The sequence below is a fragment of the Cavia porcellus genome, unplaced genomic scaffold (assembly GCF_034190915.1).
Source record: "Cavia porcellus strain 051 isolate PalLab524CR breed Dunkin Hartley unplaced genomic scaffold, mCavPor4.1 scaffold_6, whole genome shotgun sequence".
Classification (NCBI taxonomy): domain Eukaryota; kingdom Metazoa; phylum Chordata; class Mammalia; order Rodentia; family Caviidae; genus Cavia; species Cavia porcellus.
Genome location: NW_026947489.1, coordinates 33,622,501 through 33,645,644, shown reverse-complemented (window position 1 = coordinate 33,645,644; position 23,144 = coordinate 33,622,501). Strand labels below are relative to the sequence as shown.

General features: G+C 35.4%; 1 protein-coding gene across 6 annotated transcripts in view; it reads left to right on the top strand.

Annotated features, from left to right (window-relative positions):
- Cdin1 (CDAN1 interacting nuclease 1) overlaps positions 1-23,144 on the top strand; it is a 256,459-nt gene that overhangs the window by 46,158 nt on the left and 187,157 nt on the right. For all 6 annotated transcript variants that reach the window (XM_063250308.1, XM_063250309.1, XM_063250310.1 and 3 more), the window contains exons 2-5: positions 12,604-12,649; positions 13,544-13,608; positions 19,360-19,420; positions 22,709-22,781. In XM_063250308.1, coding sequence (XP_063106378.1) covers positions 12,604-12,649; positions 13,544-13,608; positions 19,360-19,420; positions 22,709-22,781 — 245 coding nt within the window. The remainder of the gene's footprint in view (positions 1-12,603; positions 12,650-13,543; positions 13,609-19,359; positions 19,421-22,708; positions 22,782-23,144) is intronic.

The following is a 23,144-nucleotide window of genomic DNA, read 5'->3' as shown; positions in this document are numbered from 1 at the left end:
TCTTATAGTTCATTGAAAACAACAGTTTGGGCTTACATTGTTTGATCAATTTTGCAAGCCGGTATCTTGTAATCTGAGCATCTACTTTGAAGATAATAATACATGTTACCATTGTTAATTTCCTATTATCTTGATATGAAATTACGTGTCATTTTATCATTTTTTCTCTTTAAAATAAAAAAAAAAAAAGAATAGGATCACTTCTGTTTTCCTTAACATTAGGTCACCATGATAAAAATCTCAAGAGCCACACAAATAATTCGGTTTGAAACTGGTGCAAAGAGATAAGCGGGGGAGGATCTTTGTAAATTCTTATAATTTACTTAAATGTTTTCTGGGGTTACCTATTTCAAGCCAGAGACCATGTTCTTGGTTAAATTCATATAGATACATATATTCCTTTCTCTTTTTATAAGCTAACTTTTCACGTGAGGATCTGGTGACTCTTACTAAGTATTGGATTTGGTCTTGTATCAGAAAAATAGGGTGATTTGGGGATACTGGGATTTCAGCGGTGAAATAATCGTGGTGTTAGACTCATAAAGTATTTAGTTCTTACTGGAGGAAATAGTAACTTACAGTCATTGGTGAATGAAAGGAGCAATTTTCTTCTGTCCACTCATTCTGTGGTCTGATTACTCTGAGTGCCCAGAAGTCTTAATAAACAATTTAAATCACACTGTGGGTCTAGAATAAAGTTTCTTTCTTAGAGTTCTCAGAAATGTCCAAATTCAGTATGATTATAGGTCATAACAGTTTTCTGTTCTTGAAGGTTATGATGAGAAAAATTTAACTTTTGCTGTTGTAGAATTGATAACATTAAGAGAACTTCCAAGATGAAAAAGTACTCTATTGATGCTTCCTTGACAATACCTTTTAAAAATGTTATTAATTTAGTAATTTATTAGTTGTTGAGATCAAGCCCAGTGCTTCACATGTGTTAGGTAGGCAAGTACTCTACTGCTGAAACACATTCCCAGCCTTGACAATAATAACTTAGGGTTAGGGTATGTAAAGATGCCTACCATAAATTTACAAAACTACGATTCTGAAGGACAGAAAAATGATCTTAAATCAGGGAAAATTACATGTAACTTAGAAAAATAATCACGTTCCATATGGTGATGTCACATTTAAAATTTTATAGTTATATTGGGGAAAATGGTGCTGTCATGGAGGACAATAAGTTATAATTTTGATTTCTCATTCATTTTTTATCAGCTGCAGTAAGATATTCCTATAACATAAATTTCACCATTTTAGAAAAAGTATACAAATTCTGTAGTTTTTAGCATATTCTTGAAGTTGTATAAGTCATCACTATTTAGTTTGAGAACATTTTTATTACTTTGAAAAGAAAGCCTATGCCTACTAGCAGTACCTAATGAGCATGCCTTCTTTCCCACAGTGCTAGCAACCACTAATTACTTTCTATTCCTATGGATTTTCTTATTCTGCATATTTCGTATAAATGGAATCATACAATATGTAGCCTTTGGTGATTGGACTTTTTCTTGTTATAGGATGTTTTCAAATCATATCCGTGCTATAGAATGAACCAGTTCTTCTATTTCTTCATCTTTTTTTCTTTGCTGAAAATTTTAAAGTGTGTTATACCGTAATTATTGATTCATCAATTGATGAATATTTTTTTCTACTTCTTTGGTATTATGCATAATGTTATAAACATTATGTGCAGGCTTTTGTGTGACCCATATTTTCAGCTTTCTTGGGTATATACCAAGAAATGGAATTGCTAGGTCTTATAGTAACTCTGTATGTAATATTTTGAGGAATCAACAGACTATATTCTAAATCAGATATACCCACTAGAATCCCACCAGTAATATAGGAGGGTTCTGGTTTCTTTAGATTTTTGCCAACACTTGTTAATGGCTATGTTTTGTTTTGTTCTTTTCTAGCCAGCTTAGTGAGTGTGAATTAGTATCTCACTGTAGGTTAATTTACTTTTCCCCTATTGATTAGTGATATTGAGTATCTTCTCGTGCTGATTAGCAATTTGTATGTTTTCTTGGGATGCATATCCGTTCAAATTCTTTGCCAATTTTGAAATTAAGTTCTTTTTTTCTTCTATTTATTTTTGGATTAAGAAAAAAGACGATAATATGAGTTGATTTTCTTTGGATTTTTTTCAGATGCATTCCACTGTAAATATCCATTTGCACATATCTAGAATATTCATGATTTATAGTATGAATTCCTTTCTCCTATAGAATGCACCATTCCAAAAAAGTTGGCTGAAAAGCAAGTCTATTATTTTCTCTGATTTATGTGAAAGGAGAAGGTTTCTTTATAAAACTGTTGAATGAGTAGGCGGGATAAAAACCATAGTTTTAGAAGGCATAAAATTACTTCTCCATAAAAATCTGTAATTATACTCAACATATAATAAAGCCCTGCAAATTCTGACATATCAATTTGGAATTTGTGACAATTCATCCAGTTAGTCAAGAGATCTGCATATTGCCAACTAACTGATGTAATTAATCCTGAGAGATGAGTATTAAATGATTAAGAAAGAATTTCTCTTGATAGTGAGAAGCAGAAAACTGTTGGTTTTGGGACCATTGGTACTATTACTTGCATTCTACTATACTATTTTTATTCTATTTATGGCTTAGTTCATACACGTTACTTATGAATACACTGTGATTACTGAATCATTATGTTTCATTAAAAAATCTCATATTCCCATATTTTCATGTGTTAAAATGACATAGCAGAGTATTAATTCAGAAAGACTTGGTTGTTGCATGACTTACTTTTTCTTCTGGTGGTCTTAGCTGAATTGTTTGATCCATAGTCTTTGCTTTTGTCATTTCTAAAGTGAAAAGATTGGGATTAATACAGACGTCTTGTCTCTTGTCTCAAGAAATGCTCTTTTTACCAAATAACTTGTTTTAATAGTGGCAACATGTTATGTAAAATCTGGAATCTATTACTGTAAGAATACAAGTAAGAATAGGAGAATAAAGAAAAAAGTATTCTGGACTTTGGAAGTAACATGATGATTAATACTAGATGTGGTGATTTTAAAGTGTAAAATGTCTAGAGGCCAAAAGCAAGTAAGAATGGTGAGAGGTTACAAAGTAAGATGTTTAGGTGCTTTACTCATGAGTTGAAAAGTCATCCTGTAGGCAGTAGTCACATTCTGTACTTAATGCAAGAGGGTAATATAATCAGAAGGCTATCTTAGAAACATTGATCATAAATTGGACATTGTATTAAAAGGTATAGATGTAGGAAGAAGGAAAGGGAATCAGAAAACTATTTAGTGATATAGAGGTGTAAGATCAATTGTGAAAAGCGATTTTAAGACTACAATGAACAAAACTTGATGGCTGTTGGAATGACACAGGTGGAAGGGAAAACAAGTATCATGAGTGACCTGGGAATTTCTAGCTCAGTCCTCTGCATTTATGGAAATAATTGACTTAGGACAGCTGGGGTGTAGAAACGTGTTTTGTGAGAAAGATATGTAGTGGTAAATCTGATTTGAAGATAGTGGCAAATATATTACATGCCTTCTTATGCTACAAATTTGGACGGGAGCTCTGAGTAGAGAGGGGAGGCTGAAGACCCTCTTCCCTTCCTTCATAACTATGTGCACACGCATGTGTGTGCATGCTCATATGTGTTATAATATTTATGTAATGTGTACGGAAGCTGTGGAAATAGTTGTAGAGAACACAGTAGCATGTGCTAGCTCCCAGCTGAGCATATCGGGAGAAATGAGGAGGTGGAAGAGAATTCCTGGAAAATTCCAGCAAAGAAGTAAAAACACCTAGTGAAAGAAGGCAGTTAACAAAGTAGGAGGAGAATTATCAGAAAATAGTGCTCTGGAATCTAGAGAAAGAGAGATGCTGTGGCGAAGTCAGATAGGATAAGCTTTGAAGTTTAGGAATCTGACTTTTGCTCTGTTTGAGCGGAGCGGGTAGAAGTTAAAGTGCTTAAAGTGATGGGCTGTAGGCAGGTTGTGGTTTAGGTAAACAAAATGATACTTGGAGGAAAACAAGGAAAAGCCAGAGAAGAGAAAAAACTGGAAGCAAGTTGCACTTTACCCAGTGAAAGAAAGGTCGTACCATCCTCTACTGACCATTATCAGGTCATTGTTTTTTTCTCTGTGTCTTTCTCCCTTTCTACTTTCTCTCTCTTCCCATCCTTTTTTGCTTTTGCAATTTTAATGAAACTACTATAAACTTAATTGAAGGGCTTCCCACAATGTAGCTTAATCTCATTAAAGAAAGAAGTCAGTAAAATCATTGCTGGAAGTAAAACATTGAAATTTGAAAAGATGACTGATAAACATTTCTTACAAATCAATTAATTATATAATGTGCTGGAATTATTGGTATTATTTAAGAGAAAAATTACCACAAGTCTGGTCTTGCCACTGAAATTAAATATCTGTCACCCAGGCTTCTTATTTGCTATCTGATTTATGTTATGGCTTGTTCTAAAAAGTTAATACTAAATTTAATTAGAAAAGAAAGAAGTATAGGTACTTAAGACTGTAATTAAATCAGAACACTTAGAATAGGGTGGGACTTAGAACAGAAGAGAATCTAAAAGATCAATTTATCCAACTCCTCTTCAATTCTTTTTGCCTACGTGTTTAGTTTTATTATGAAATATAACACAAGATATGAAAGAATAAAGACTAACATAATGAGCCTTTTGAATCTACTTCTGCTTATATTTGCTTTTAACTTTTACATAAATGGAGTAGTCTAACACTGTTCTACATGCTTTTTCCCATTTGGATTTTTTTTTTTTTAATGTAATAGCTATAGCTGAATAGATTCTTCTTTACCTAAGGTTTTCTTGAGTTTAGTGTGTCATTCTCATATTTCAGTTATATTTAGCTGTGCTATACTTTACATAAATTGCATCATGTTGTACTTAATTCTATAACTTGTTGGTAAAGACTACATTGGCATTTACCCATATCACAGTTTTCCTACTTTATGGGTTTCCAAATTTGTGAAGTATTTCCAGCTATGTATTCTTCTTTAACAGAAATTTATCATGTTCCACTGAAAGACTGTTATAAATTTCCTGAGATTAGTAGTTTGCTAGAACCTCCAACAACAAAATTAACTCTTTTTTCTAATATCTAGTTAATGAATACATTTCCCACAGATTTTGATATATTTTATTGCTCAGTTTTATACCTTTGCATTGTTTACTTAATGGTTTCCTCCTTAATCTCTGGGTTATGTATGCCTGCATTTTTAATTTCTGAAGATAGGGTTGGGGGGCCTACATAGAGATGTAATATAGTTGAGTTCTGAATGGAACTTTTAATGGTGTTACAGCACCAGGGGAGAAAGTTTAGGGATTGCCATACGTGGTAGCTTTTATAAATGTTCCAGGTTTGGGGTGGAGCTTAAAAGATACATACTCAGAGTAACTGTGAATTGAAGTTAGAAGAGCTGTACATGACAGTTTCAAACTAGATGAGTAATGAAGATTAATACCCACAATTGGACCAAGGAGATCCTAAATTCCTGGAGTCTCCCAGTATCAAATGAGAATCCCCTCTGGAGAAAGAGAACAGCATCATTTTAGGCTTCACATGTCTTATGAAGCAGTTTTTCTAATAGTATTCCACTACTACTAAATAGAAGTTTTAGATTTCTGCATTATTCAAGGAGTTAAAATAATATTGAAATATTCTGCAAGGAGCTTAGCTGAAAAGTAAGCCGATAGGAAATCTAGAAGTGAAAGTCACTATAAACAAAGTCAGATGGATTTATCTCAATGGATGGTTTTAACCATAAACTAGACATTAGTAAAGAGAGAATTTGTATACAGGAAGATAGTTCACAAGAAAATAACTAGAATATCAACTAGAATAACAAAGATGAAACGTAACATATGAAGGGTAAGGTAGGGAGAGGTAAAAATTCACGTATTGGGAATCTCAAAGAGGAGAAGGAGAGGGTCAAAAGCGTTGCGGTTGAGCATATTCCCAGAATGGTAAGATATATCCAGCATATCTACACTGAAGGGAATTTTAAAACAAAATTACTTTGATGAAAGAATGGAGAAGGAAGGAATGGGGAGCAATGAAATGTGCATAAGGGGGTGCAACTATTAAATAATAACAATGTCTTATTGGATAAATGTCACAAGAGGGACAGTAGGTTGTATTGTATTTTTGTATTTTTAGGCACAATTATTCACTAGTTAATAGTCAATCTTGGTAAATTAATGAGGCACTAATTGTCAGTCTTGCTTATCTAGAATAATCATTAAAAGAATAGTTTTAAAATGCCTAGGGTTCTTTCTTTTTTTCTTTCTTTCTTTCTTTCTTTCTTTCTTTCTTTCTTTCTTTCTTTCTTTCTTTCTTTCTTTCTGTTGTTGTTTTAAGGATTGAATCCGGGGCCTTTGCATTAAACTAAATCCCTAGGCCTTTTTAAAAATGTTCTTAAGACAATCTTGCTAAGTTACTAAGTTGCCCTGACTGGGTTCAAACTTCTGATGAAACTCCTGCCTCAGCCTCCAAAGTGCTGGGACTATATATATACATGCCTGACAAGATCAAGCTGCAAGAGGAAAAATAGTGACTAAGTATTAAATTGATTGAAAAAAGACAAAAAAAGAGAGAACTTACGTGGGGTGGGTAGGACACATTGAGTAGTAAGATAACAGAGTTAAACCTAAGTAAATTAGTATTTGCATTAAATGTATATGATTTAGAGTAGTGGAAATACTGAGGTATGTTTGTCAGAATAAGCATGTAAATCAGTGCAACAGATTAGAAAGTTCTAAAATAGACTCTGGTTTCTTTGTTTCCTCAGGGGCACTCACATAATTTAATGGACAAATGGTGTGTGGTCAATTGTGCATTTGTATGAAAATAATAAAAACGAACTGTGACGCATGTTCTGACACACAAAATTAATTCAAGATTGATCATAGAGCTAAGTGTAAAAGCCAACACTATTAATCTTCTAAAGGAAAATATGTAAAAACACCTCATAAGTGTGAGTAGGCAAGTGTTTCTTGGACAAGGCACAAAAAGCACTAAAACAAAACAAAATAAGTTAGAATTTGTCAGAATGGAATCTTCTTACATTTACAAAGAGCAAAGAAAATGAAAAGGTAAACAAGCACAAGGAGTAATTTGATGTGAATGTATAGTAGTGCAGTGTGGGTGGGAGTTTAAAATTGTTACAACCACTGGAGAAATTGTCGGTCTCTGTTCGAGGTACAAATGTGCATGTCAGTGACTCCGACTTCTGCTCTTGTCCTTATACCCATTACAAAGGTGTGTAAATCTGTACCTGGGGACTTGCATAAGCGGTCGCAGCAGCAGTACTCTAACACAGGAGAATGTAGTATAGAGCAGTGAGGATGAATTCATGTTCTTGCATTGACATGATCACCTGAGATGTGTCGTGAAAGGTCGGTTGTAAAAGAGGGCATAGAATAATATAATCATTTCATGCAGAGTCTCCTGTGGGCAAAGCCAGTGCTGTAGAATGGGGCAGATGTATTTGTATGATAGAACTATAAAGCAAAGCAAGTCAAGATCAGAAGAATCAGTTCACTTGTAAGTGGGAAGGCGTGGTGGTTAGGTAGAGTATCTTTTGGGGGATACTGGCAATATTCTGTTTCTTGGCCCAGAATAGTTTATTTTGTTTTTTAAAAATACTAATGTGTTGTACTATACATTTGTTCCATGTGGGGATATTCTTGTAATTTATTTATAATACTGTTAATCTGAAAATAAATATAATGGCATTGATAAATATTAGTACATTATATGAGGAAGACATGTTACAAAAATATATTTTTAAACCAGCCACAATTTTTACGTGTTTATTAGTGTGTATGTAAATAACAGACATACACACATTTTTGTATTTATCTGACACAGAATGAAAACACAGGAGGGTTATAGGTCAGAATGAATGCTGAGTGTGGTCATCCAGATTGTACACAGACTATACGGTATTTTATTACTCAGAAACTTTCATCTTTATCTGCTCTAGAGTCATGAACCAGGCCTTTCATTATGGCCACCAGCGCTGTAGTTATCTGAGAAAGTATTTCTGACTTGATGTTTTCTAGAGCCTCATTTCCCTGTTTTGTTACCTCCACTGTTACCACCTCAGAGAATCCCGGTGGTGGCTTTTCGCTTGTTCTACCTCATTGCCCTGGAGTTTGCCTTTAGTGAGCTGCAAGTCTAGGGTTACATCTTGCTTAAGTGTCTTCTAATTTTTGTTTTCTTTTCCTTTTATTTTGATGTTTATTTATTTGTTTAATTCCTGTGTTGATGCTTAGAAATTGCTTATGGCAGGTAGCTTTATTGCTGGCATTTAGACCCCTTATAAGGAAATGACTACTTCTCAGAGATGTCTTCCAGGTGTACCTGGCTTTTGGGTTTCAAAACTATTGCAAGATCTTACCTCTTCAATTCATTGGGGATTAGAAGTTCCTGGCCTAAACCCTGGTTCTTCGGCACTGGGCTATTAAATTGTATATGACCTGTAGGCCATCTGAGTGTTGGCATCCCAGGAAGAACAACAGATGAGAACAGTTACGTCACCTTGGGGAGAGCAGTACAATCAGCGATAACAGTAGTACCAAACACAGCCTAGTAGATGACAGACTGTGGTAACTGTTAATTTGCCACCTTTAACAGTATGAACTATATTTGTAGTTATCTAACAAAATCTAAAAGAAACCAGAAAATTGTATATAGTAAGTATGGCCTCAGTATGATGATTTTACCCTCAGGGAAGAAAATTTAAAAGGCACTGGAGGAAAAAGTAGAGCACTAGAAGAAGAGCAACAGATTAGAAGCTAGACTGGAGGACAAAGGAAGGTTACAAGAACTTGGAGAAACAGGTGAAAAAAATAGGAGAAAAAGAAAAGGAGGAAGCCATAAAAATAAGAACAGCACAGAACAATAAAATGAAGACAAGCAGCAGTGTTCAGACTCGTATAAAAACAAGAACAATCAAGAAAAAAGGAAAAGCAAAGTCCCCACCAGGGCGTGTCTCTGCTGTCACTGATAGAATGGGCAGACAGAGCCCAGATCTGTGTTGATTAATCCCAGCAAGCTAGCTGTAGATTTATGGTGGGGCGGTGAATAATCCTACTGAGGTTCAGGCTGATTTCTGCCTGTGAGGCTGGAGCTTTGGGTTGTACATCCTCCTGCCAGCTTGAACTCGATTCCTTGACTTCCTGTCCTCTGGAACTTGTTTCCACCTCGCCCTGACATTGGGAGCCCATAGATGAAGTCACACCATAGCAGCTCTGAGTTCTGAGCTTAGTTGACCCCACTCCAAGATGGCTACCAGCCAGTGACCCCTCCTGAGAAATGTCGAACCTGAATAACTCTCCACCACCGCAGTCCTTTCCATGTACTGCTCCTTTTCAAGGGTACCCTCATGGAGGCCTCTGAGGACTTCAGTAGTCACTGTGTGTCTGCAGGTTCAAGCTGCTTCTTGCACACAGTAGGTCTGGGCTCAGGGGAAGAGCATGGCTTACCATCTCCTTTTTCTGTAAAGTCTGTCTCTTTATGCTCCCTATGAGTTTCAGTCCTCGCTTCAGATCCTTGTTGAGTCCCAGGGACCTGCTTCCCTCCTTTTTCTCTTCTTCAAGTTGCTATATTCCGTCACCTGGACACCAAATCTGAGAGTCTGTTAATCTGCTGTTCGCTACTGTGCCATCTGTTGTATCCCAGAAGTCAGGATCAGTGTCAACCCCTAGATGCTGGCAAGGACCCAGCGGGACCCCCAGCAACCTAGATCATCTGCTTGCTATTACCTGCTTACTGCCAGAAACTATTCATGAAATATTGTTTCATTAAGTTACCACCTTTAGAGAGAGTGTAAAGATCAGGTTATTTGTATTTAGCATGTTTAAGGAAGACTTCAAAGCTGTTTTATATAAGTACATTGCATTTGATTGAAAGACACAGTCAGAGATGCTTGTAGCAATGGTGGCAGTGAAAATAGGGCTTAGTTGCAAGGAGAATAACAAATGACCCAACAATCTTTTAATTCTTGGCTGTTTTCTGTAATCCATAGCTCCTTTATCTTTTAACACAAAAACAAGAGTGTTTTTATGTCACTAATTAAAGGAAAGCTGCAATTTAAATTTTTAGGAAAGGAATATTTTCTGAAGTGATGGGATTTAGTCACTTGACTTCCTGTGGCTTCAATTTTCTATCAAAAAAGCAACACACTTCATCGTTCAGAGTTGCTTGGAGTGTAATGTGACATTGTATAAATGCTTAAGCTGGACTATTAGCATATGGCACTTGCAGAACTGATTTCTGGGACTGAGAGGAAAGCAGATTTCCATGGGGATAGAGGGGTTAGGTTCTGGAATTGAATCTGGATTTTGGTTTTCTGCTCTACCACTTACCTAAGTGTTTAACTCTATGCTTTCCTTAACTTCTCTTCGTTTACCCATCTTTAAAATAAGGACAGTAGTGTGGGAGGTGAAGTTGGCAGTGATGAGCTGTTTAGAGGTGTCGAGTTGAGATCCTGTGACCCTGTGTTTCCCTTCTTCCCTGTCCAGTCTTCCCTGGCACACTTTCTCAGCATTAACACACTGGAAGAAAATGTGAAAAATGCACACTGGGGTCAGCGTCTTAGTGGTACCAAAATTACTGTCTTGCTCTTTATTGAAGAGGCACTTGTTCAGAACTCTGTTCTGTGTGGTTAGCATATACGGGAATGAGTTGTGAGCTTTCATTCTCCCTAACAAAGCCACTTAGCTCTCTCTACATTTTGGACCCAGGTATGTTTTTTGTTGGTACACACATAAATTGTTTTCTGATTTTAGCTCCAGTCAGATTTACTCCTGTTGTAAGCTGGAATCTTGTCTCTAACCCTGCTGGCCACAGAGGAAGTGGGTTGCTGCGTTGGCTGCGCCCATGTTGTTTAGCTGAATTGACTTCTACACAGTTTAAAGACACTTTGTTTTTCTAGTTAAAAGCACTCTCCTATCTCATCTTCAATTTATACTGTACTCTTAACTCTTACCTTAACTGTTTATCTTCCAGTTGTCTCTCAAATCTTCCCATTCTGAGTACCTACAATTACATTTTGTTTTATTTACCATCATGTCTTTCAAAATCTAGAAACTGAGATTCTGTGTGCCGTTAAATGGTTAATAGCGTGTGTATTTTGCTGTACAGCGAGGTGGGATCTATGTATTGCACATTAATTCCTAACATTTTAGTTAAGCAGTTTTCAAAGATCTGGACTTCATTTTGCCATTTTTTCCCCAGAAACTTGTTGTCAGAGCCCTATCAGTAGATGTGATTTGTGTGTTGAGACAAACCAAGCATAATAGGAAGATTTTATATATAAAATTGGCTTTTCCAGGGTAGTTTCCAGTATAAAGGGAAAACTGAAAAAAAAATCAGACTAATGAATTTATAATTGTATTCAATCATCTCTCATTACTTTTGACTTCTTGAAATTGTTCTATAACTATGTATGGGCTTTCCTTAGAAAACATGTATGATATTTTTTATTTACCTATTTATGTAATTTGGTGTGGATGGAGAAGGTAAGTAGACAAACCTATGATGGTATCCAGAAGATGCAGTACTGGGACCATAAGTGAACAAATATAGTGTCATTTTTATTTTGCATTTTAAAAATTTTCTGTGAGGTACTTAAGTACCTGAGAGTTCATTCATAAGTAGAAAAATTTTAATTATTTCACACTTTAGCATACTATTAAAGTCAAATGATTTAAAGTACAATCTCTTAGAATTTAATAGTGAAATATACTAGAAATAATCATTTTTCAAAATATGATGAGGTCAGTCAAAGAGGGCATTCAAAAAGAATAGCAGTAGAGCATTGATTGCTTTTTAGAAGAAAGAAAAATTCCATCCCATTTCTAAGTGTTCACAATTGCAAGAGAAAAATTCCCAATTGAGAAGAATGTTTTCCTGGTTGCTTCATTGCCAAGCGTTTGACAATGCATAGCCTTAGATGAATAATGCTTATAGCAGTCCTCGGGAATGATGCACTCCAAGGACCTCTGCTTCCTGCTGGGAAAGCTTCTGTTTTCAAAGTACACTGATGTCAGTGGGAATATTCCAGTGGTTTCTATGTGACTTCTAGGAAAAGGCAAAGTTTTCCCCCTGAACCTGTGATAGCTACATAAGAAGATACCTGTCTGCTAACAAAATAAATTGCAGGATGTTGTCCATGAGTGAACTGCATGTTCTCTGCTACTTATGAGACTGAACTCTATCATTTATTTATGGAAATAGACCTTATTTTACCATAGTCCCTTTTAGCACCATTGCATACCACAGATATGATTTTCACTTATTTCAAAATATAAAAAAGACCCAAATAATGTGATACCTGCCTTGAGAACATTCACATTTACCCTTTCCCTTTTTCTTTCCCCTTGACCTAGCAGCAGGAAGCCTTTGTTTGAGGTGTTCATCTGGAACAACTTTTCCACACTTGTTTTCGTGTTCTGTTAGATTACAGGGCAGCAGGCCTACCTTTGAAGCTGCTTTCTCTTTTGTTTCTCTGCTGTGCACTCCAGTAATTAACTTTGTCCTTCTTTTATTTGTTCCAGTCAATCGCAGGCCACTCTGCTGAGTATCTTCTCCCAGGAGTACCAGGTTAGAAGTTTCCTCCTTTGTGAGGCCTGACAGGTGCCTAATTGAATGATGAATGTCCCTTTATTTCTTTGTAATTGAACTGCCAGCTCTCTGATTGGGTTGGAGGATGTTCTCCTTTCCACATCAAGCGCCGCCTGCGTCTCGGCGGAGGCCTGCCAAGCCTACCCATCCATCTGTCTAATAACATCTAGCCTTTGCTTATTTGGTGGACCTGTAATAAATTATGCTAAACCATTATTATTCTGACAATAATAATTTCCCTGTGTTGCGTGGTTCCATGTGCTAAATGTTTGCTGACTTGCACTGTCAGTGCCATTTTCCATTGCTGACAGAGATGATGATAAATGACCATTGCTGGAGTGGCAGAAGGCAAGAGAGGCAGAAAATGGAGTCATTTATCATGAGATGACAGGTGTCAGTCAAGTGGCAAGTCTCTATGGAATTACTTTTTGTAGTTTTCAAATAAGTTGTTTTTAAGCAATGTTCTTCCTGGTTAAAAATGGCAATTGGATTGTAAAACTAGAGTGCAGAGGACTTAGAAGGAATTGAATTGAAGGAAAATTAATACAAAGGTTGGGAGAGGGAACAAGTTTTTCTTTGCCCTCTGCAGCCTTAAGCAAACTTATTTAGATTCAATTACAGTGACCCCATTGGCTTTTACATATATACTGTACCTCGTGGTGCAGTCTGAAGACATCCCAGCCAGCAACAGAGATTAAAATGCATAGGTTCATAGAGTAGAAGGGGAAAAAGTCCTGGCACTGCCCAAATCCCCAAGCTATTATTTTGTTTGCCCTATACGTTAGTCATTGGGATCAAGAAATATGTCCTTCTTGTTCTTGAATTTAATCCATGACACAATGTAAAGTTTCTTTTTGTTTTGTTTTGTTTCAGAAACACATTAAAAGAACGCATAGCAAACATCATACTTCAGAAGCGATTGAAAGTTATTACCAGAGGTATGACCTGCCTGCCCCACTAGAGGGTATCATAGCACCTATTAATTATAATAATTATGTGTAAATTAGATTGTGAAATTTATATATATATATATATATATATATATATATATATATATATCCCCATACATTGTGTTTTGGATCTTTCATTAAAACTTCTAAGTGCATTTTTTTAATGAGTTTTCAAAGTCTTTCTTGTATTGATATAAGGAACATAGTAATTCTTTGTGTGTGTTTGTGGGTGTGTGCACTTGTGAATGAATACTACTCTGTGGGATGTAGTTACACTATTATTGAATCTCACTTGGCTCCTTGGGGCTTTCATAATAAGTACCAGCACTTATCTAAACGCATATGTTCCTGTGTGCATGTGTCTGCATATGTATGTGGAACTTTTCAAACCACTTTGCACTTATTTTTTATTTAGATCAGCAAGTGGAAAAAATAAGATTGAATTTGATATAGTTGTGTTTTACATCATAAGTATTGAGCTAGCCATTTTAGAAATTAAAAAAAGACATGTATCAAGTAAGGACATTTGGAGACATGTTCTATAACTGACACATTTTAAAATGGGTTTTGTATCTTAAAATGAAAAACTTGGGTAACAAATCAACAACATATTATCCAAAGAGAATATTTGAATTTCAGCTTTATTAAGACTTTTCAACCTCTTTTTCTAAAGAAATCTTTAAAGTAGCTCTGATTTTTAATTCTAAAATTTTTACTGTCATTATAATATGATTGAATAATTTGTAACACTAAACGTAATGGCTTGCATTAGAAATGGTTATATCTCTAAATATTTCAAGGGCTTATTGGAAAGGAAAATTGTTTGAAACATGCTTCTAAATTATACTCAGGATTGATAGGTCAGCCTTTCTGTGGTGACAGTGACACCACTGATTTAAATTAATCATTTTTATGCACAAAAATTTATGATTGAAATAAATGTAGATATAATACGTGTGTCATATTTCTTTTGTGTATGTGTGTGTGTGGGGGTGGGTGTGGGTGTGGGTGGGTGTAGTGTGTGTGATTTTTTTGAGACAAGGTCTTACTATGCAGTTCAGGCTGGCTTTGAGCTCACTTTGTATCCCAGATTGGTCTCAAACTTGCAATGATCCTCCTGCCTCAGCCTCCTGAGTGCTGGGATTACAGGCATGAGCCACCACACACGGCTTATGTCATGTTTCTTTAAAGTAATTTTTAAAGAATTGAAATGTAGATATTGAACAGGAAAGTTATTGAGGTTAATTTTTTTATGGTACTGGGGATTGAACTCATTGAAATTAAATTTTTAAAAAATTATTTCCTCTGTTATATATGGTATAAAGCACTCTATTTTTGTTTGTTTGTTTGTCTTTTTGAGACAGGTTCTCACTGTGCTGCTCAGGTTTGCTTTGATCTCACTTTATAGCCCAGACTAGTATCAGACTTGCAACAGTCCTGTCTCAGCCTCCTCAGTACTGGGACTGCAGGAGTGCGCCACCATGTCTGGCTGATACTTCTTGTTTTGCATAGGTAAATTTACTAAAGGTACACGCACTGTCCCTGCCTCACTTCTCCCCTCCCCAAACATTTTGGGCATCCTACCAGGGTTTCTTCCTAAGAAGTCTTTTTAACATTTGAAGAAATTTAACTAACATTGATTTAAACATGACCCTCAGTTATTCTGAGGAATTGCAGTATTTAAGAGAAAAACTTGAAGTAGATTGTGACGGTCTTGAAAGAGAGCAGCCTGTCTCAGCCCCATTTCTTATTGTTGCTCCCAGCTCCTCTGTTCTTTCCTCTGGGAGCAGCCTTCTTACTGATCAGATGCGTGGACCCACTCACTCGCCTCTTGCTAAAACATATGGGTCGCTGTTTTTAGTAAGGTGAATTGGCCTTAAATAAGGTTTTTGTTTGCTTTCTCCTAACTAGAATGAAGGCAAATTATGTAATATCAAGTGTGTTTAAGCAGTTTGAAAATCTTAGTAACTTAATTTTTTTCTTTCAAAATGATATCTCCCATTGTGAAAATTAAATACCTCTGTGATAGTATTTTTTAAAAAAAGAATATTGCTTATAGTTGTGCTACTAGAATGACTACTAGGTAAAATTTAATTCCAGTCTTTTCAACCCATTTTTATATAAATGAGGTCATATTCTACATGCAGTTAGGAATCCCGAATTTTATACTTAGAAAAATGTATAATAGTGTTTTATAAAAAGCTTTTGTTTTATTGGTTGCCTTACTTCATCATGTGAAAGTATAAAAGTGTACTAAGTGATTGTGCTGTTGAACTTGTGTGTTTGCAGGGTTCTGCTGCTGTAAATAATCCTGCAGTAAACATCTGGACACATGAGCCTACACTTTGGAGTCATTTTTTTAGTTCTCTGTGTGCAATTACTGGTGCAAACAATGTGAACATTTAAAAAAATATGTTACTAAATTGCTGTCTGGAAATGTCCTAGCTACATTCCTACTGGCAGATGAGAAACTTTCTATGTCTGCATTCCTGCTAACATTGAGATGATGTTAATTAAGAATTCAGTGTCCATACTTAATGTGATTGCATTATGGCTAACTGAAACTTCATAGGCTGCAGATAGCAGTAGAAAACATTTTGTCTGCCTTTTGAATTATTAAAGAAACTTCTTCAGTTCTGCATGCTGTATATTTATAGGTAGCTTAAGTGTATTTTGAAAATATTTCTTTATTTTTCATACTATATTGATGTCGTTATATTTCCACGCAGGAAAAATTCTTAATAAAATTTATTTTATTGAGGTTCATCTGAATTGCTACATCCAACTTTATGTGCCCAAGTACATAGTCAGACTTACAGCTCTATCAATAGCAAAGTTTAGGGTTCCTATCCTCATCTCATCCCTTCTCCCAGGACACACTGACTAAGGAACCAACTTCAATAACTTCAGTCAGTTGAATTTTATTTAGATATCCACAGGGAGAAAAGGTTAGTTCAAATATGATATTGACAGGGTATGGTAAAAGTAGTTTCTGAAAATCTGTACCACTTTATCATTCAATTAGCACCATTCATTGTGGATTCACTGTGTCCCACCCACTATGCTAGCAACTAGATGTGAATGACAAAGTACCTGCCTTCAACTATTCTATGAGTATTTATTGGGAAGGCAGCACTGTGTACTTAAATATGTAAAATAGTAGTAAGAAATGCAAACGCAGTATAACTGTGTGTGGAGCACAGTGGAGTTCCATCAGTTACCCATTTGGGGTGTCAGGAGTTATGTGAATATGTACAGTTAGAAACGAAAGACTTTCTTAGTTTATTAGGAAGCAGAGAGCATTCTTGATGCCGAGAAGATAGTGGCAGAGCTCTGATATTTTTGGGTGTGAGCACAGAAAACAAGTAGAAAGGAACCTGGAAGGCAGGCAGCTGCTGAATCTTTGTTCGAAGGGATATAGTTTTTCTTTTAAAATAAGTATCATGGACCCGGTGTTAGATTTGCAGCAACGAGTAGTGTAGTTGTATTTTCATGCTAGTAAGGTAGTCCTGTAGTATGACACAGTGGGTGGTCAGGAGAACATCTTTATAACTCACTTACAGCTCAGCCCGTGGCAAGGGATCTGCTGCATGCTCATGTAGCCCTTCCCCAAGAAACTTACAGAGTGTGAGTGACATAGAGAGCGAGTGCTTCCTGACCAGCGGATCAAAATTTAAATTTTACCACAGCCTGTACCATTATAGTGTGTTTGCCCCTCCTCCCCATTACCGTTAACTGTCCAGCCACTGGCATATCTCTGTGATGGGGGAGAATGGGTATTTGGTTCTCTGCTGCTTCTTTAGCTTGAAATAATTCCTAATCCATATCTCTCAGATCTACTTGTGGGAAGCTTGAATATTGCATGGTTTCTCTGTCACATGAAATCCAAAATATAAATAAAAGGTAGGTGATCCAAAGTAGAGAAAGATCTTTCTTAAATGTGAAGGGAATCAAAAGATGAGGGTGAGGAGAAGGGGATGAAGCAAGAATTGATGTGTTACGTATACATACCAGATCCCCACATGAAACGTAGTTATTATATGGTGTATTGTAAACATTACTAATAAAAAATAATTTTTAAAAACCCCTCAAATAATCCTTGAGAAGGGCCGGGGGTTTAGCTCAGCAGTGTAAGTGCCTGCTTGGCAAATGCGAGGTCATGAGTTCGATCCCCAGTACAAAAAAAAAAAAAATCAAATCATTGAGGAACACTCAAATATTAAACAGAAAATCTTAGTTATCCTAATGTCAGTTTCGGATTAAATACTCCCACCTAAAGTCAACATGTGCTCGCTGATGGTTATGAACACAAGATTAGTTGCTCCTGAGCAGGCTTCTTGGTAGGAGCTGTTCTGTGTGGGAAGGCTTTCACCTGATTACTTCCCAAAGTTTGCAGCCCACACTTGATGTGTTTCACTGTGTTTTGTTTTGTTTTGTTTTTTCTTCTGAATGCACCTGGAAGTCCTATTTCCCTGTTAGTTTGCTAAATCATATATTCAGGAAGAGTCTCAGTATGGGTAAATTGGATGTGTTAGAATTAATATGAAGTTATAATGATCCCCAAGTTCTCCCTACCTTAAATAATTCAATTTTACATTACCTTACTTACAGCAAAATTATACCTCTTTTGTAAGTATACTTTTGAATAATGTAAATTTAGTTAGCTCCTTCTGGTAGTTATATGGAAGACCTCATCTATTGATTTTATTTTTTTACTAAAAGACAAATACCCTTAATTTACTTGTGGAAACAATATTCTATAAGAAAATATCCTTCCCTGATTCTATTTTTTTGGACAATGTATACTCATTTATTTTAAAAAATACGTATGTCTTATGTAATCATCTGCTATAATCCAAGAACAGTACTATGCATAATAAATTGAATAAAACAGAATTCTTCAACCCATACGAGGCTTTTTGCTTTACAATTGGGAATGAATTTGAAACATACAAGACCAGAAGTAGTTTTAAGCCAAGATTTTTCTCTCTGTGGTTTTGGTTAACTCGTGCATGGTAAGCCAGCGTCATCCTAGCTTGATGGTCCTCTACATGACCTGTCCTTTGAAGGTCAGTAGTAGCCTAATGGTTTGTCACTCTGCCTCTGTCATTCGCCTCATATCATCTCATTATACAGCGCTGTATTTTCTCCCATCATCATTGTAGGAAGTGTGAGTACAGTTCGAGCAGCTACTTTTAGAGACCGTATTTGCATAGCTTTTATGTTAGTATGTTATTACAGTTGTTCTATTGTTAATCTCTTACTATGCCTCATTTATAAATTAAACCAGTCTTCATTCTTAAGAGAGTCTCATTCAGCCGTATGAAGCAGAGATAAAGAAAAAGGTGGGAAATGAAATGGGTGCACAAGTGCTTTTCAAACTGGCAAAGCCATTACATTTCCTTTCCACTTGATAGTTGTCTGTGATATAGACAAACCAGTGTCATATGGATTGTTCTTTAGAAACCACCTCTTTTTTCATGTTACATGTTAAAAGGTGAAAACAGGCAAAACTGATGAGCTCAGACCACCTGCCCAAGTGCAGGTAGTCAGTTGGTTTTAAAGTTCGTTGTTTTTGTTATGTTTCTCCCTTGGACACTTTCCTATGACAGTAGCACACTTTACAAGGAGTTGAGTGTGACGTTTGCCCAGGAGAAACCTGTACACACAGGGGATGCTGACAAGTCTATGCTGGCCTTTTCTTGTCACTGCTGTACCACTTGGCTTTGTCTTGTCTAGGTACCTGGATGGAGTGGTGAAAAATGGAGCTGCCCCAGTGCTCCTGGAGCTGGCCAATGAGGTAATGTTATTATTATGATTTTATCTAAACTTGCAAAAAACCTAAGGGACTTTTCTAAAGAAGCTTTGCTTAGAATTGTAATTAACGTTAAAATTTTTGAAGTGCATTAGACATTTAAATTGCTCCCTGGTCTCTTTGTACTTTTAATAATTGGACAAAGAACTTCATGTATTAATAAATTAGTTGACATAATTAGTCTACCTCTTTTAAGGCAAATGTATAAACAGCTTCTTAGTTTCTTATTTTGTGGAAAATTCAAACCAAACAGCTCAGGACATGCTCTTGTTAGGATACGTTGTCTAGTTCAGTGTGAGAAATATCTGTGTCTAGTAAAGAGACAAATGCCAAGAAAATAAATCTAAGCTATTACAAAAATGAAGAGAGAAATGGTATACTAAAAATGTAACATTTACTTGATTCATTTTTTGTTTGCAAACTTTTGTAAGAATAAAAGATACATGCCTGGTAGAAAAGACTCTTTCTAAGAAGAAACATAATATTCTTGTTAACACTAAGCATAAAGTGATTTATTGAACTTATTTGTTAACTGTGATCTGCTTCTGTTTGGGGAAATAACTAACAGCATTACATTTAGAAAAGGAAACCCTAAAGATTTCCCGTGAATGAAGAAGCTGTGAAAAGTTCATAATAGTTGCAGAGCGCATACTGAAAAATAAAATATTTAATTCCTAAACTCTAAAATATTTATCCACTGTAATAAGAGCAATACAATATTTAGTCTGACTTGGACCAGCTTATGCAAACCTCATAGGGATGGAATGAAATGTACACTGTTTTTATGTTGCATTATAATGGAAAACATAGAAGCAAGGCAGAAAATGTGTGTTTGCATTAAAGATGACTCTGTACTATAAGCATTAAGTGCTGCAGTAGCAGCAAGTTCTACATGTTGTATTAGCAAGGAAAGATGACTTCCCTCACGGCTTCTGTCTGCTGCACACTGCTGTACTCAGCAAATGAGCAATTACCTATCAGATTCCAGAAGGTCTTAGTAGTCTAGGCAGTGTCTACACATTGCGATACAATAGTTAATGTATAGAAGGTTTCTCTTCTCTAAGCAGAACATGAATTGTTTTGTTTTAGGGTGTTTTTTTTCTTCCCTATTTCTAGATTAGGGCAGTTTTTAATGTCTCCAGATGATGTTTGTTACAAGTTGATACTTTGAGTAACTTGAAATCTCTGAGCTATATACTAGGTAGTTCATGATTTGGTTGCCCTTTATAAAAAAATGAGTGACATAATAGCCTTTGAGACACAGCATCTAGAAAGATGATGCAAACCTGATATTTATTTTTATAAATAATGATGTCAATTATATGTTTTATATAGTAGCAATTTATATTCATTTGAATTTGTAATAGATAGTTCTGTTGAGCTTAACTAACTTATCTGACCCCACTTCCACTTTCTGGTAATATGGGGAAATTTAACTCACAAACAAATTTTTTCTACATTAGTAAATTTGTTATTTGCCATGGCTCTGCAAAAATATTTAGCTAAATAAACAGTTATGCAGACTTCTCTTTTGTTGCTGATTTATGAGAGAATAGCATTTTCTATGAGGTTGCTAATGCTCTAGGGAAACGCAGGAATGGTAGTACCAAACTAGGATTTCTAAACAACCCAGCTGCCATTTTTATGTAACAGTTAATACTTAAATGACATACATTTGCATATGGTGACAACTGATGTGGCGGTAATACTTTATGAGTCAGTGTATATTTAATCAGTGGAAACTGTAAAAATTGATGAGAAATATATAACGGTACATTATAGATCTCTTAGAAGCACTATATTATTGTTGACTTGGGGGTTTGAGGGTTTAGGTGGCCATCATTGATTTTATAAATCTCTTAATGTTACTTATCCTATTCCAAGGCTAAAAATGAACATTTTAGAAAATCTCAGTTTGTTAGTGATAAGATCAGTCATTCTATTCACACAAATATTTTCAAGTTAGATTTAAAGCACTATGAATTTTACTTACATGCTAAATTCTGACATGAAGCATGATGGCCCTATTTCAGAGAAAGATGGACACATGATTAATATGAAAATTAGGGAGATGCAAGTACCTGAACTAATAAGGTAGTCCTTATTCAGGCTGGACTACCTTCAGTAATTTCACCATTTTTCATGTGTCAGCTCTGATGTGGGTTACTAGGAATAAGCAGCTTCGTGGAAAGCATTTCTTTCTACTTGGAGAATTTAAGGGCATCCAAGTACATACATATTTGAAGAAAACTGTTCATACAAATGAAGCTAGCCCTTTTGTCTAGTTACTAAATCAAGATAAAATTTTGGTATGAATACGGGACTTGAAAACCTGTCAAGAAAAATTCATAGTGATAATATATGAGGAGCATTTCTTGTCTTACACCTAAGATAAAGACTTCTTTTAGGGAAACAGTATTTCTTTTAAGAACTGTACCTATTTTCTGGGGAAATTAAATCAATGACCAATAAAAATATAAGAAACAAAAAGAAGACAATGTCTTTATAATGAATAGATGCTTTTTATTAATTTAAAATGATTATTGGGTTGAATATTCTTGTGTTGTATTACATTCTTTATTTTTGAAATAGTTACCTCCCTGGGTTCTGTATTAAATAAATTCATAAGCAGCATTTCCAATAAGCATAGCCTAAGGATGGTGCTCTTATATTTCAGATATTATTATTCTTATATCTTATTATCAGTGTCTCTATAATATAGAGAGATACAGTGTTATCAAACAACATATTTTGTAAGTAAGGTGTTCATACCAAAATTTCAGTTATCTTTAATAGAAAAACAATAAAATCTGTGTTTTTAATGACTATAAATAGACAAGATTCAGTTTCTGAAGTGTCACTAAATAACAAAAGGACTTTTTTTTACATTATTCAACATAATTAAATATAGAGAAATATAAAAGGCAATGGCTAGAATAAAAATCAAATTTGTTACTAACCAAAAAAACTGAGACATGAAACAAGCCTATTTCTGTTTTAGATAATACTATTTCCAGGCTCAAAGAGGGTACTCTTTGTTCTATGTTATGTTTGGTAAATTTGACCTATTTATTCTTTTCAGCGGCACAGATCATACTTATTATCATTTTATTACAATGGAAGCCACCAAGAATAGGAAAGATTTTAATGAATGATGCTTGCAGTGGTTGATTAGAATTGACTAAATAAATCTTCAGTGTTGACAAAATATTGCAATATCAACTGCTTGAACAAGTTGACAGTTTTTAATTTTTTACTTCTACTTTTGTAAAGGTGGAGTATGCACCCTCACTAATGGCTCGGATTGTACTGGAGAGGTATCTACAAGAACGTGATGAAACTCCACGTGAGTGACTTTTTCCCCCCTAATGGTACTTTTTAGTCCCTTCCCCCAATTTAAAAATAATTTACACAGCATTTCAAGTCACATAATGAGAGCCAGATTCCAAAACAGCTATCAGGAACAGTTAATGACAATTAAATGCAATATAAAAGACCACCCACAACTGCTCTTCAGAATAATGCTTTCCTCTTTGTCTAAATTCTACGTTCACCTCTCCATTCAGCCAAACAGACAATACGTATCAGGCTCAAAAATTGATTCATCTTTCATATATAGAATAAGATGCATCATTTAAAAAAAACCACTGTCAGGAACTGGCTCTAAAAGAAACATTCATTCTTTTTATTTTAATTCAACAAGGCTGGA